This window comes from Sciurus vulgaris, assembly GCF_902686455.1.
Source record: "Sciurus vulgaris genome assembly, chromosome: 5".
Classification (NCBI taxonomy): Eukaryota; Metazoa; Chordata; class Mammalia; order Rodentia; family Sciuridae; genus Sciurus; species Sciurus vulgaris.
Genome location: NC_136465.1, coordinates 42,508,302 through 42,523,841, shown reverse-complemented (window position 1 = coordinate 42,523,841; position 15,540 = coordinate 42,508,302). Strand labels below are relative to the sequence as shown.

The window sequence follows — 15,540 nt, the reverse complement described above, 5'->3', positions numbered from 1 at the left end:
CCGAAAATAGTTTCAAGATCAAACAACTGTGATTAAATAGCAGTATGATATATACATTTAAAGTTTGTGTATCAAATCATAGCTGGAATTTTACTATAGGTAGATATTTCTTACAGAAAGGTTTGGTTCCTGCTTATAGTAAATGTCACTTTTGTGATAATATGTCACATTTGAACATTTTAAAACTACTAAGAAAACTTAAGCATATCACTTCATTTTATATTCATGACTATCAGAGGTAAGATAGGAAACTTGCATTTTTTTATTACTATTGTTTTATGCTTTCAGAAATTGGGACTTGGAGATGTTAAATTACTTAATTAGTGGAAAGTTTTTCCATTGGAGCACATTCCTTTTGCATTTTCTTATCTCTGTCTTGCAGAAATCTATTAAATCTTCATGCTCTTTGCACACTTTTTGAAGGCACAATTCTCTTTCTGAGTTATTAATGTGTTTTGCAGAACTTGAGTATTTAACTGACTTCTTGAAGTTCTACTTTTGCTCTATAATGTTTAAAGAATTTGCTAGCTAGCAAAACCACTTGGAGATTTTTTTTTTCCTCCAGAGAGAACTCAGTGGGTATAGTTCCTAGTTAAGAACAGTTAAAATTAAGTGTATGGCTGTATACATTTGAGAGTGATCATTCTGTGTTGCCAGCAAATATATATGGTAGAATTGTAGCTTAATAATAGTGATGCTGAGATTCTTTGAAACTGAAAACTTCAGCCAGGCATGGTGGCACATACTTGTAATCCCAGTGTCTGGGGAGTCTGAGGCAGGAGGATCTCTTGAGTTCAAAGCCAGCATCAGCAACGGTGAGGTGCTAAGCAACTCAGTGAGATCCTATCTCTAAATAAAATATAGAATAGGGCTGGGGATATGGCTCATTGGTTGAGTGCCCCTGAGTTCAATCCCTGGTACCCAAAAACATTTTAACAAAAAAACTTCAGTTGGGTGACTAGCTGCTTCAGTTTATACTGAGTATATAAATAAGATACTGTAATGAAATTGATCTGTTATGTTATAGTTATAAATTTACTTATTTATTAGCATAGCACTTTTGAATTTTAGATGAGATTTGAAAATTAGTGGACCTAATAGCCAGATAGACCTTAAAGTAGTAGCTTTTGTTAGTACTTTGTTCTAAACATTAAAAATAAACAGATTTTTTTCTGTTATGAAGTTCATATTAGCATACAACAAGGCAGATTATTTGGACTTCAAGTGCTGAAAGATTTTTACTTATTTTTTCCCCATGAAGTATATAACATTTTCTAAATGTTTTTATTGAAAAATAAATAGTTTTAAGTAGCGATGGGTAATGTTATCCATGAATTTTAGTATTTCTTTAATATACAGTGTTGATCTTGATAGTTTAAGATTATTTTTGGTAATTTTAATCTTCTTCTACTTGAAATGTCCTGCAGTAGAACTGTATTCTGATTTTTAAGAAATTTAAAGCTTAAAATAAGGACATAAATGAAAAGAAATTGTCATGAAGGTATTTTATCAGTATTAACTTTCCTAATTTACTTTTTTTAACTTCCTGATTTTTTGTATCTTCCAGAAACTGGGAGTGATTTTTCTATGTTTGAAGCTTTGCGGGATACTATTTATTCTGAAGTGGCTACTTTAATTTCTCAAAATGAATCTCGCCCACATTTTCTTATTGAACTCTTCCATGAGCTTCAACTACTTAATACAGACTACTTAAGGCAGAGGGCTTTATATGCATTGCAGGTATCTGGCACCTGTCGTTCTTTTTCCAACCCTATCTGTGATCAACTTACTTCATGATAATATCTGGTTCCTTTCTTAGACTGAAGCATGTCTTTATTCCATATGTAGTTTGATTTGTTTTTCTTGACATTTTATTTAAAGCTAGTCTTTGTAATTTTTCCATGTTTCATCTTTAATATTATTTCTTACAATTAACCTGTGAGATAAGAAGTACTATATTTGTTTTTCCATCAGCTGCTGCTTTTAAATTTGTAACAAAAATTTGGAATTCAGCATATTTTTTTCATAAATGTCTTATTTCTTTTATTTAGGACATAGTATCGAGACATATTTCCGAAAGCCATGAAAAAGAAGGGGAAAATGTAAAATCAGTGAACTCTGGTACTTGGATAGCTTCAAACTCAGAGCTTACTCCCAGTGAAAGCCTTGCTACTACTGATGATGTAAGCTGATAATGATTAGAGAAATGTAGGCATAATTTCAGAATGCAGTAAACAAAAGTTGAATAGGTTGTTGTCAAATGGTGAATATACCTAATACATTCACTTTTATCTTTCTATGATTTTGTTGTTGTTTATTTGCTTGTTTATTAGTACTGATATTGAACCCAGGAACTCTTAACCACTGAACCATATCCCCAACACTTTTGCTTTTTTTGTTTTGAGATAGTTTCTTGCTAAATTGCCTAAGTCCATGCTATATTGCTGAGACTGGCTTTGAACTTTCAATCCCGTTGCCTCATCTTCTCGAGTTGCTGGGATTACAGACGTGCCACTGCTCCTGGCTCAATTTTTAGCTTTTTTTAAAAAGATGACCATAATCTATTACTTTAATTAAGGACAAAATAGAATACACAAAGTATACAGGGAAATGTCAAAAAATTCTGCATAAATGATAGATTATTTAGTCTAAAATAGCCACAGTTATATCTCCATTGACAACATAGGGACTGATTCCTAACAGACATCTAATAAATGTAGCTTGTGTGCCTTCAAACAGTCAATAAACCAGTCACAGTAAGAACCCTTGGCTAGTTAGTATAGGATAAATCAGGTCATTGGGTGAAAAAGAGCCTAGAAAAAAGAAAATCAAGGGGAAAATGTAATTTAATATATTACACTTGGAGAAATTTTTGAATGAAATAAAAAGGCCCTGGAAATGTAGAAGAGTGGTGAGAATGATAGAAAATAATACTTAGTGTATATAGTGTTGATGAAATGACTAAGTGACAGCACTGCTACCGTGCTGAGAAGATAGTGTACTAGGTATTTGGGAAATCACCTATTTAAAGTGTCAGGTCTTGATTCTATTACAAAAGAATGTATATGGTCCTAGAATATCAAATACACTTTTTTTTTCATCTTTTTTTTTTTTTTTTTTTTTTTTGTGGTGCTGGTGATTGAACCCAGGGCCTTGTGCTTTATAGACGAGCACTGTACCAACTGAGCTATATCCCAACTTTTTTTTTTTTTAAGAACAACTCCAGCATCTGAAGAGTACATAAGCAAATATATGCTCTAGGTAGAAAGTTGGAATCATACTATTATGTTTCTGACTATTGTTGATATATTAACACAGCGTTTTCTGAGAAGACAGTATTTTTTCTCAAGATTATTTTATCTCTTCTTCAGATAGATAAGTTCCTTAGAACTATTGAGAACTATTGAGAACTTTTTCTAATGTTTCCCTTTAGCTTAAATTCCTGTTGAAAACAATAATTCTTTATTTTTTTGCTCAAAATGTTCTTCCACCGGTTTTTTACTTCTATACTATGGTTCACACAAACGTGTCTAAAACTACATGGTTTTCATTGACTCTACAATTCATATATAAATTAAGAAGTACTCCTTCAGATAAATCAATATTATAATTAACTGAAAATTGTGTGCTCCTGTTTGTGAGAACTGAAAACTAGTCCAGCTAGAAAAAAATGCATGTTAGATTATGTTAAGGTTTATTGGACATTGAAATAATTTGGAAGAGAGTGCAAGAGTGTTCTTAAAGATCTTTTTCAGTAATTTTGTATCCCTAACTCTAGTACCCCTCCTTTTTATTCAAATTTCATATTGTCATATAGGCAGCATTACTTTCATTTATTTTGAAAAGATTTAAGCACATTGGTCTGCACTATCAATAGCAAATTTTGAAAATTGGACTCAAGATAAAGTTAACTTGACAAGATTTTGAATTTACAGTAAGATTTAAACATAGTGTTTTACTTGATAAGTAGGGGCTTGAAACAAATTACTGTCATTCTTAAATCATTAAATCAGTTTATTTTTCTTCCAAACTTAAATTCAGCATTAATATCAACATCTTCTTTCTACCAATGCCGTTTAACCAGCCAGCAGCACATCATTGAGTGTTTACAGCAGTTTCTAGTAGGTACTTTCTGTACTGAGGGTGACTTAAAACTAAAGATGAATAGCTAGTTATTTTCAAGAACATGGAAAAAACATACTTTTGGAAGGTTTTAGTCAAAATATAAATGAGACATAACTCCTATCACACTATACACAAAATTAATATAAAATGATGGAGTCCTATAAAAACTCTTTAAGAGGAAATGGGGGAGAATCTTATGACCCTGATATAGGCAGTGGGGTTTTGTTTTGTTTGTTTTTTGTGTTTTACTTTTTTTTTTTTTTTTTAATATTAGGGATTGAACCTAGGGGTACTTTATCTCTGAATTTCATCCCCAGCCCATCCCCAAACCATTTTATTTATTTATTTTTTTGAGACTGAGTCTTGCTTTGTTGCTAAGGTTGGCCTCTAACTTGGGATCTTCTTGCTTACCCTTCCAAGTTCCTGGGATTACAGTAGTGTGCCAGTGTGCCAGCATGCCCAGTAAGACAAAAAGAACTAAAGAAGAAAAAATAGAAGATTACATTTCATAAAAATAAAACTTTCTGCTTTTCAAAAAATAGTGTTAGGAAAAAATCATCCCAGTTACTTATATCTGACAAATGTCTTGTGGCTGGACTGTATAATATTTCTTAGAACTTCATTATAAGACAACTGAGTAAAAAAATTTTGCAGAGGGTTGAACAGGTGCTTCACTAAAAAAAATATGAAAGACTAGCATCAAATGAAAACCATATGAGATACCACCTCACACCCACTAAAATAGTTAAAATTTAACAGATTGATCACAAGAAGTGTCGATAAGAACGTGTAACAACTGAAACTCAAACTGCTTGTGGGAAATGTAAAATTGCACAACCACTTTGGAAAGCAGTTTGGAGGTTTCTTATAAAGGTAAACATAAATTTGACATGTGACACAGCAATTTTTCTTGGTAGGTATTCATCCAAGAGAAGTGAAAACATGTCCACAAAAATACTTATATACTAATACAGCATCTTTTTAGTCATTATAGCCTCAAATTGGAGCATCAGCAGATAAATGGATAAACGTGTATCCATGCAAGGGATATATTCAACAATTTTTAAAAAATGAACTTCTGAAACACACAACAATATGGATTAATTTTAGAAGCACACTCAGCAAAAGAAACCATACACTGAATAGTATTCACTGCATGATTCCATTTGTGTGAAGTTCTAGAATGAGCAAAGCTGATCAATAGTGATAGAAATTATATAATTGGGGTGTTATGGGATTGGCTCTGGAGGGGTGCAAAGGAAATTTTTGGGCTAATGGAAATGGTCGTTATTTTCAGAAAACTGTTCATAGAAGTGTATCTTTCGTCAAAATTCCTTAAACCATCCTTAAAGTGGATGGGTACATTATTGTATGTAAATTATATTTAAATAAAATATTTCTTTTAAAAAATATAAATGATACTTTTGTGTTTCTTCTGATACAAATAATGTTAAATAAGGTTTGAAGATAAGAGAATGTCCATAAAGGTGTGGGAATAATTTAAATTTTAGTTTAATTTTAATTTTGTCTGTTTAGAATTTTTAATCAGCTGACTTTTTATCTACATGAAAAGTGTTCTGTAAGGTTCCTTAATCTTTTAATGTTTTCTGTGACTTTCAACCCTTAGTAACTTTGGTTATGTCACAGTTTTGCTTGGATGGAATACTCATAATTTGTAAACATCTCTTTTCAGAAGTATAATGTTAAGCAAATATTGTTTCCTTGTTAGATCTTTAATATTTACAACATGTTTTAAGGAAATATTAGTGATTTTCGTTTGTTTCATTATAACTTAGGAAACTTTTGAGAAGAACTTTGAAAGAGAAACACATAAAATAAGTGAGCAAAATGATGCTGATAATGTTAGTGTTATGTCTGTATCTTCAAATTTTGAGCCTTTCGCAACAGATGATCTAGGTAAGCAGGTTTTTTTTTTTTTTTTTTTTTAATCATCTCAACATGACTTTAAGCTGATCTCATGCAGTCTTTGAATTGCATTAATAAGAAAACAACTAGAAAGGCAATATGTGTTTTAAAGAATGTGGACCTAAAAGTCTTAGTTTAAATTCGGTATTCTTAACTCTTTGACCTTGGGCAGATCATCTAATCTTTAAGATCCTACAGATACTAAGGAAGCAGGGATCTTATAGAGCTTGCTGTGTTCTTGGGGAAAAATGTATATAACTTTTTAGCATGAATAATAGGCATTCAAAATGTTAATTTCCTTCTCCTCAAAGGAAAGGTGTCCTTAAAGGACTTAAAGGACTAATTAATGAGAAAAATTCAGGCCTTATTCAAACACATTTTCATTAAAAATATTAACTTCATAGTGTGAGATAAGAACTCAAATTTCTTAGCCTCAATAACCTATATAAAAATTTCAGGTAATGCTAAAGCATGTCACATTATGTTTTTTCCTCATGAATAGTAAAATAAATTTACATGACTTTAAAAACAAAACAAAACAAAATAAAATGAGTGTTAAACTTGGAAAGGAAATTAGAGGAAAGAAGATGTATCTGATAACATTTTTTATGCTGTGACCTACCAAAGGATACACAGATAATCATGATTGATAAAATAATCTCTCATGTACCATTATTCTAGTTGTTCGTATGAAGAGAAGAAGATTGATATAATTTTTTTTTTTTTTTTTTGTGGTGCTGGGGATTGAATTCAGGACCTTGTACTTGCAAGGCAAGCATTCTACCAACTGAGCTATCTCCCCAGCCCAAGATTGATATAATTTTGAAGGCAGTTTTCCACTACGAACCCTTTCCCTCTTTGCTTATCCTTCCTTTTCTGAGTTACTGACTTTTAAGTGTTTCATACGTTCATTCTTTTACTGACTTTTTTTTTTTTTTTTCCCCTCCCCAACAACCCTTCACCACTAGCATTGTTTGAAGTGGACATAGGAGAATTAGAAACTCTCATTGATAGGCTTTTTCCTTATTTGCTTGTGTTAGATTGGATTATTTTCTGTAAAATTTGTGTGATATTTTGGAATTTATTTTCTTTTAACTGTTGAAATGAAACATGATATAGTGAACAAATATGGACTTCATAGTCAAGCTAAGGTTTAAATCCGTACTTTTTTGTTTTAACTGTGAAATCTTTGGCAAGTTACTAAAGTTCTCTGAAAATGAACACACTGTCATCTACTTTATAGGGTTACTGTAAGGATGAGGTAAATAAATGTGATGATGTAAATAAAGTTCCCCATTAATATAGTTCCTGGAACTTGTTTAAAGCCAGTTTTCCTCCCTTGTGTTCAAACATTATGTTTTGAGATATTTGTGAAAAGTTTGCTTTTATGTATACTAAAAATATTTCCGACCCAAATGCAGGTAACACCGTGATTCACTTAGATCAGGCATTAGCCAGAATGAGAGAATATGAGCGAATGAAGACTGAGGCTGAAAGTAATTCAAATATGAGATGCACCTGCAGAGTTATTGAAGATGCAGATGCTGCTGCCGCCACCACTGTAGTAAATAATTTAGAAGGTGTGTTTTACTTTGATTAGAAGTATAATAATCATTGTTTCATAGAAAACAATTAAAAGCCCTACCTGGCATATTAATAGTGGTTTTTTTGATTACTGTTTTTTCTTAATTGTTGGGACTGCTAAAAACTGCATAGATTTTCCTTTTATTATTTTAGCATAAAATTATTACAACTTAGTATTCTTTAAAATGTGTTATAAGTGCGTATGTACAATGTTATAGGCTTCATTTTGTTAACGTATTATTTTTCTTAAAAAATAGAAGCTCCCATTATTGAAAATCATACTTCACAACAACCTATAAGTGAAGTTTCTAGCATCCCATGCCCTAGAATTGATACTCAGCAGCTGGATCGACAGATTAAAGCAATTATGAAAGAAGTCATTCCTTTTTTGAAGGTAAATAGTAGTTTTTTAAAAATAAGTAAACTTTCTGTAGTTTGATTTTTGATTCATAGAAGACTTCATTATAGTAAATCCTGAAAGTACAGGTAAACAAAAGAAGAAAGCTAAAAATGACTCATAGTTTTTCACCCAGAGATAGCCCCAGCAACATTTGGTGATCTTTTTGTACTAATTTGTACACGTGCATGGTGCTTTTTTCATGTTATACCATAAACATCTTTGGAGATCTTTCTATTACATATTTTTAATGGTTACACAGTATTATTCATTCAAAAATATTTGTAGAACGTCTACTTTATGTCAGGTGTTGTGAACATAGCAGTGAATAAATCAAGCCCTTTGTTCTTGTGGAGATTACTTGATATAGAAGTTCTTTAGACTCATCTCAAAAAATTAACAGTAATTGAGATTGTTTTGTAGCTCACACATGATTTTAAAGGACAGTTAAGAAGAAACATGCCCAAAGTGACTTGGTAAGAAAGTTAGAGGGTATCGCTGATCCAAGACATTTCATAATATCTAGAGACGTTTTTCGTTGTTAGGATTGGTTAGTTCTCTTTAATACAGAAAGAAAATGATGAAAGCGTTGGATCACATAATATATTACTACCTTTTAACTGGTGTGCGTAGAGTGGGAGTTTGAATGCCCTTGTGAATGATCTTTTTACCAAATGTATAACTGAAAATTAAGAATTTTTTATGCAAGAGAAATGAAATTTCATAATTTGTGAATTTAAAGTTTTTAAACCGTAGGTAAATATATATCCTAATCAACTAGGATTTTTCTTAGGAGCACATGGATGAAATATGCTCTTCTCAACTTCTCACTTCAGTAAGACGCATGGTTTTGACCCTTACTCAGCAAAATGACGAGAGCAAGGAGTTTGTGAAGTTCTTTCATAAGCAACTTGGAAGTATATTACAAGTAAGAGTTTATACTTCTATGCCTTACCATCTGGTTAGTTGTTTTGGTTTTGTTTTGTTTTTTGTTGTTGTTGTTTTAGGGGTTTTTTGTTACTTTTCTGGCATTAAACAATTTATTCAAGTAGTCATCATTCTAGCAGCCTTTGGGGTAGCATTTTAATACTTATTAGCTTCTTCCTTCATTAAAAAAATTATACTAGGACTTGGCATGTGTCTTCATTTAATTCAATCACCTCTAGGACATGTCTGAACTTTAATAATCTGTTGGTTTGATTTTTTTTTTTTCCTCTACCCAGTTTTTTAAGTTTAAAATGTTCTGTGACTTTTTCTAAGATAGTTTTTGACTAATATAGGAAATTTTAGAGACTAGAAACCAGTTATCAATTGTAGAAACTTTTTAGCACTAATCAGATCAGAGTAATTAGCATTTCCCTCTCTTTATCATGTCTTTATGTTTAGAAACTTTTGAACTCTTTTCTAGATCTTCATAAAATATATAATAGGTTATTAAAATATAATGTTATCTGACTATGCTTCTAATGCAAGAGATTGCTCCTTCTGTTTAACTTCCTTTTGGTACTCCTCAGCTGGCCTCTCATATCCCCCTTCCTGCCCATCTTGCCCATCTTTTAGTAATCAGTATTCTATAGTGAGATGTAGAGTAATTTTATATCGAGGCAGTGGTTCTCAACTTGGGGAGATTTTTGCCTCCCAGGAGACATTCAGTAATGTCTGAAGACATTTCGTGTACCACTATACAGCAGGTGTGGTAGAGGGAGATAGGGAAAGGGGAGGGGAAGTACTAGGTAAAGGTCAGACATGCTGCTAAACATCCTACAATGAACAGAGCAGTCTCTCGCAACAGAATTCTCTAATTCTAAATGTCATTAATGCCCAGATTGAGGACTGGGGTTGTGGCTCAGTGGTAGAGTGCTTGCCTAACATGTTTGAGGCCCTGAGTTCAGTCCCCAGCACCACACACAAAAAAAGGGCCCAGGTCGAAAAAGTCTATGTTAAGTAAGAGTACCTTATTTTTCCTTATATCAAACCTTTGATTCAGTGATAGGCATTATTACTCCAAATTAGATAATACATTTTCATTTCATTTTATTGCCTTATTTTCCTATGAAATTTTTTCCTTTTTTTTTTTTTGGCATTTATACTGGTTGTGGATTTAGTATTATCATTTTGTTAATTTTTTTTAAACCCTGAACTAGATGTAAATTTCCATCATGTTAATATTAAAACTAAAGTGATAAATTCAGTAATAGTCTCAAACTGTCCAGGCTCTACTTAATAGTGCTGACACATAATTTATCAGGAATAAAAGACATCAGTAGGAATCCTTTCAATGGTATTCTCTGACAAAATTTGCTGGCAGAAAACTGAAAGACTATGAAGATGTTCTTGTAGAAATATCTGAAGTATTAAAAATGTTTAAGGTAGCTTGTAGTAAATGAATTTTAGTAAATTTAATTAGCTAGGTTATTTCTACAGAAGAATTAACTTTTAGAATCTGACTGAAAGAGAAGTAGTTTGTTTATAATTTGCACGTTTTGTTTATCAAGATCTACACAGCTCTTTTTTTTTTTTTTTTTTTTTTGTGGTACTGGGGATTGAACCCGGGGCCTTGTGCTTGCAAGGCAAGCACTCTACCAACTGAGCTATCTCCCTAGCCCGCTCTCCCTTATTTTTACCACTGTTGTAATTGTGAGTGGAATCCAAAACATTAATTTGGAAACAAGCTTTTTATTTAAGTCTAAGAAAATTTGAGTCCCCCCACCCCCGATTCCTGTTTTTTTCATAGGGGCACATATGTGAGAATGCAAATTAATTTATGTGAAATTCTGCCTTGAGTATTAAAATTGTTTTCATGAGCTAGAGCTTAAATTATTGTTTTCTAGTTTTTCCTTTTGAAATCTGTTCAAGAATTTTTTTCACAATAGGCTCAGCCTTGCTGAGTACTTATTTCTGTGATTGAACTAGATCGTTTGTTTTGGGTAGTGGGACACTGCTTATATTTGCTTGTCTGTTTTCTAAATGGCATTCTACATTTTTTTTAAAGAAAGAAGAGGGAAGTGGTTTCAACTGTAGAGTGTAGGATAGAATAATATTGTCCCTTTCATTTGATGATGCTAAAATTCAACTTGAACCAAAGTTTATGTTTAAACATTCTGAAGAAAATTTTAGTTAGAATGACTGGTTGGTTAATATAAAGGGGAAACTAAAATTAATGGTACCATTTAGATGTGGAAGACTTTTTGTATTTTTCTCTCACAGTACTTAATGACTTGTTACTGTAGTATAAAGATATTGCATATGTATACACCCAGTATGTACTGTCTGGAACTCTTTTGCAATTAGGAATCCCCTATTTTGTTTGTACCCAGGAAGTGTGTTAAATAAGGACTAAATTTATGGATGACCATAGGTTATTTGCCTCCCTTTATTGTATAATCTTCAAGCAGGACTAGCAAAATTCCTAGTAACTTAGTAATATTAACCTGTCTTTCCTTAGTAATCTTAGTTTCAAGTGTTTCAGTACTTAAAAGTAGTAATTCTGATTTTCTCCAGGTAAGTATTATAATTTAATCTTTTAATCATGTATATTACTGTACCCACAAGTAAAGTTTTCTATGATCTTAAAAATCATTTGGTTTATCTTTGGATAGGATTCACTGGCAAAATTTGCGGGCAGAAAACTGAAGGACTGTGGAGAAGATCTTCTTGTGGAGATATCTGAAGTGTTGTTTAATGAATTGGCTTTCTTTAAACTCATGCAGGATTTGGATAATAATAGTATAACTGTTAAACAGAGATGCAAAAGGAAAATAGAAGCGGCTGGAGTGATACAGTCTTATGCCAAAGAGGTAAATAACATTCATTTTGATTTTAGGAATAGTATTAGCCTATAAATATGGTGATGGGGGGTTTGTATGTGTGTATGCTGTGGATCTAACCCAGGGCTTCATGCATGCAAAGCAAGCATCCTATCTCTGAGCCACATTCCCAGCCCTAAGTATGGTTCATGATCATTATTAATAACTGCATTTATATTGGACTTCAACCAAAGTAGTTACTTTTTAAAATCATTTAATCAGATTGCAATTCAGTACATGTGGTACATATTAAATTTCAGGAGTGAAAACAGTAAATATCAGAAATGCAGGGAATGTTACTGCACTTGCCTACTATGTGTGAATAGGTGGGTTGGATCCCAAGCAAGCACTTCAAAAGAGAAAAAAAGAAAAAGAAATCAGGAATGCAGAATACAGATAGGAATTTGTGCTAAATGTACATTGTCACATGTCTAGTTAACTTCATTGTCACTTATTTAGTCTCCAAAGAGGAGAGGAGGACTAGGATCTAGTCTTTGGTCAACTACCTGCCTTTACTTTTACCAATCCCCATAGAGTCTCCAAAGGTTGAAATATACACAGACAGGCTTGTTTATTGGTTAGGGTTTTAGTTTCATATCCTCCTAGAGTTTCTTTCCCTTGTCAAACTAATTTTGACCATGTGAATTTGGTTGAGTTTGTTCCTCCTGTATCTTATTCTTCTCAGGAATCTTTTCCCCTAGATCTTCACCCTTTTCTTGGCCATCTTGGCCTTCTGATCACAAGAAGGGAAGCAGGCCAAGACCCAGATAAAAAGAAATAACCTTTCTTCCTCAGAATCTAAAAAAGACAAAGTCAAACTACGTACTTCATACTTTATATGACTTTTATATTCCGGACATAAATTCATTTCAGCCATTGCTTTAGAGTTTAAGGAAAATAAAACAACATACCTTCATAATAAATGATTGAAAGGAAGTCTTTCAGTCTGCTTTAGCTAGTAGTCTTCACCTTTGAGTGAAATATGAGCTAAACCATGAAAAAAAAGGAGTTCACAATGAGAATGAAAGAAAATAGCTTTCCATTCTGAGAAAACTTAAAGTGTAACAACGCTAAGGAAGGGTTGACCAATTGGAGAACAGAAAAGGTCATGGAAGAAGTAGCACATTGAGGGAAGTTGTAAGAATATAGATGATGTATCTTCTCATGGAGGTGGACTAGGCAGCACTAATATTGGTGGCAGGGAAGAGGCTAGGCTTTTTGCTGCTCTGGAAATATTCAGATGCAAATGGTAGGAAAATAGGTTTTATTCAAAGCCAGCTTTGAAGGAAGATAGAAGCAACTTCATTTTTGAATATTGTATCTTTGGGAGACTCTGGGGATGAGGACAGCTTTTTAAAAGAAAAGCAGCAAAGTGAGACAATGAAAGATTTTATATATGTGTGTGTGTGTAGTTAGCCTGTTTTTGACAGGCAGGGGGCAATGTTCATTTTTAGCTTTCTTGGAACTTAGGAGTCTGGGGGTTGTAGCTCTCAACCTTTACTGTCAGCATGGAGAAGTTATTCTCAATTTTACAGGGGGTGCTAGGGCTATGGCTCGGTGGCAGAGCTTTTGTCTGGCATGCATGGGGAACTGGGTTCAGTCCTTAGCACCTCGTAAAATATAAACATAAAATAAGGACATGCTGTCCATTTACAACTACAAAATAATTTTTTTTAAAATTTATAGGGGCCCTTCCTTTTATTCTGTTTCAAGGTCAAGTTATGGAGCATTTTAAGCCTCATAAAGACATTTATTTTTTACTTTATATGATGGAAACCCATGGGGAAGTTTGAAAAAGTAATGACAATTTCACATACAATTTAAAAGAATTTCTGAATACCGTATTAAACAAGTATTGGAGGGGAGTAGAGGTAGAAGTGGGGGGACCAGTTTTAAGACTCTTCAAATTGTTCAGGTAAGAACTTAAAAGCTAATGCCTTAGATGGATGTGCAGCAACAAATGCATGTTAATCATTAAGTCAGTAAGATGTTCCATGGTTTAGAGGTGGATAATGAATGTAAGCAAAGGCTGGTTCCCAGTTTTCTGGGAAGATTGAGGAAGGATGGGGTTTGGTGGAAGAGAATGATGGTTTTTATTTTTGACTTAGTGAATTTGAGATGCCTTTTTATGTGTCCAAGAAATAGTGATGTAAGTACGGTTACTTTTTATTTTGTTAATTTAAAAGGCTTAAACAAAAGAATTGACTTTACATTTCTAAGAAAGTATCCTTCTCTTTATATGATGGTTAAAAATGCAATATTTGTTAAAGGTTACTGAATTACCTACATGTTTTGCTAAATTTCTGTTTGATGGATTTACTAATAGGCCAAAAGGATTCTTGAAGGAGATCATGGCTCACCTGCTGGAGAGATTGATGATGAAGACAAAGTATGTGCTAATTAATTTGTGCCTGTAAAATAATGCTTTGGGAACAAAATATGAAATAATTTTAAGGGCATTTACCTTAATATTTGATAATATTAAATTATATTATCAAATGCTGTTTCTTCTGACAAACTTTTTTTCCATAATTAGAATGTCAGAAATTATTCTTTGTATTTCTTAACTATATTCCATTTTAAAGTATCTAAAGGAATTAATTACTCAAATTATTTTTGCCAGGATAAGGATGAAACTGAAACAGTTAAGCAGATTAAAACATCTGAGGTGTATGGTGCTGAAGGTCCCAAGAATGTAAGATCTGATGTTTCTGATCAAGAGGAAGATGAAGAAAGTGAAGGATGTCCAGTATCTATTAGTAAGTTTAAAAGTCCCGAACCATGTGTATGCATTGGTTCTTTATAGATCACTTATTTAAATAATTTAGAGTAGTATAATGAAAACAGAAGTATCAACCTCTGACTTTGAATTCTAATACAATTCTGACTAAATTACCTATGTGACCCTGATTAAAATACCTGGCCTTTTTATGCCACAGTTTCTAGTACTTACAATTTAAAGATTTTACATATCTATGTAAAGCACCAGTACTATGTAGGAATGCATTGGTAGTCTTTATTAAGATTCAGTGATGTGGGCCTGGTGGCATGTGCCTATAGTCCCAGCTACTCAGAGACTAAAGCCAAAATATCATTTGAGGAAAAAAAAAAAAAAAAAACAGAAACAAAAAGAAAATATTAAATGATAAAGTTTACTACAAATTGTATTAATCAACTTAGATTTGTCTAAAGCTGAAACTCAAGCTTTAACTAATTATGGAAGTGGAGAAGATGAGAATGAGGATGAAGAAATAGAAGAATTTGAAGAGAGCCCTGTAGATGTCCAGACCTCACTTCAGGCTAACACTGAAACTAATGAAGAAAATGAGCAAGACAATCAGGTATTCCAGTGTAGACCAGCACTCCTTCCACCAGTCTTATTTCAGTTACTGAAAACAAGAGCCTTCTGAAAAATGTCAGTTTATAGCTTTCCAATTCTGTTTTCATTTATGTAAGCATCTTTAATATACTTATTAGAATCTGATACTGTTTTATATTTAGTAATGTTTAACTTTTTAAGGCACTTTAATACTTAATTTTTTTTGTAACACACCTTAAAAAACAATAAAATAGAATATCTGGTTTTTAATTTCTCTTTATATTTCTCTCCTAGGGATAACATGAAAAAGTTTGTAACAAAAATTAAATTATTTCCTTTCCTTTTACTTCATTCTGTCCTAGAGGCAACACCTTATAATTTCT

The 15,540-nt window shown here is 32.5% G+C and overlaps 1 protein-coding gene across 19 annotated transcripts in view; it reads left to right on the top strand.

Annotated features, from left to right (window-relative positions):
• PCM1 (pericentriolar material 1) overlaps positions 1 to 15,540 on the top strand; it is a 100,468-nt gene that overhangs the window by 63,005 nt on the left and 21,923 nt on the right. For all 19 annotated transcript variants that reach the window (XR_013764208.1, XM_079142703.1, XM_079142701.1 and 16 more), the window contains 10 exons: positions 1,568 to 1,740; positions 2,052 to 2,183; positions 5,922 to 6,042; positions 7,473 to 7,631; positions 7,893 to 8,029; positions 8,826 to 8,960; positions 11,632 to 11,829; positions 14,165 to 14,227; positions 14,462 to 14,597; positions 15,019 to 15,179. Coding sequence is in view for 18 of the 19 variants with exons in the window: in XM_079142703.1 (XP_078998829.1) it covers positions 1,568 to 1,740; positions 2,052 to 2,183; positions 5,922 to 6,042; positions 7,473 to 7,631; positions 7,893 to 8,029; positions 8,826 to 8,960; positions 11,632 to 11,829; positions 14,165 to 14,227; positions 14,462 to 14,597; positions 15,019 to 15,179 (1,415 nt within the window). In the remaining variant the exon portion in view is untranslated. The remainder of the gene's footprint in view (positions 1 to 1,567; positions 1,741 to 2,051; positions 2,184 to 5,921; positions 6,043 to 7,472; positions 7,632 to 7,892; positions 8,030 to 8,825; positions 8,961 to 11,631; positions 11,830 to 14,164; positions 14,228 to 14,461; positions 14,598 to 15,018; positions 15,180 to 15,540) is intronic.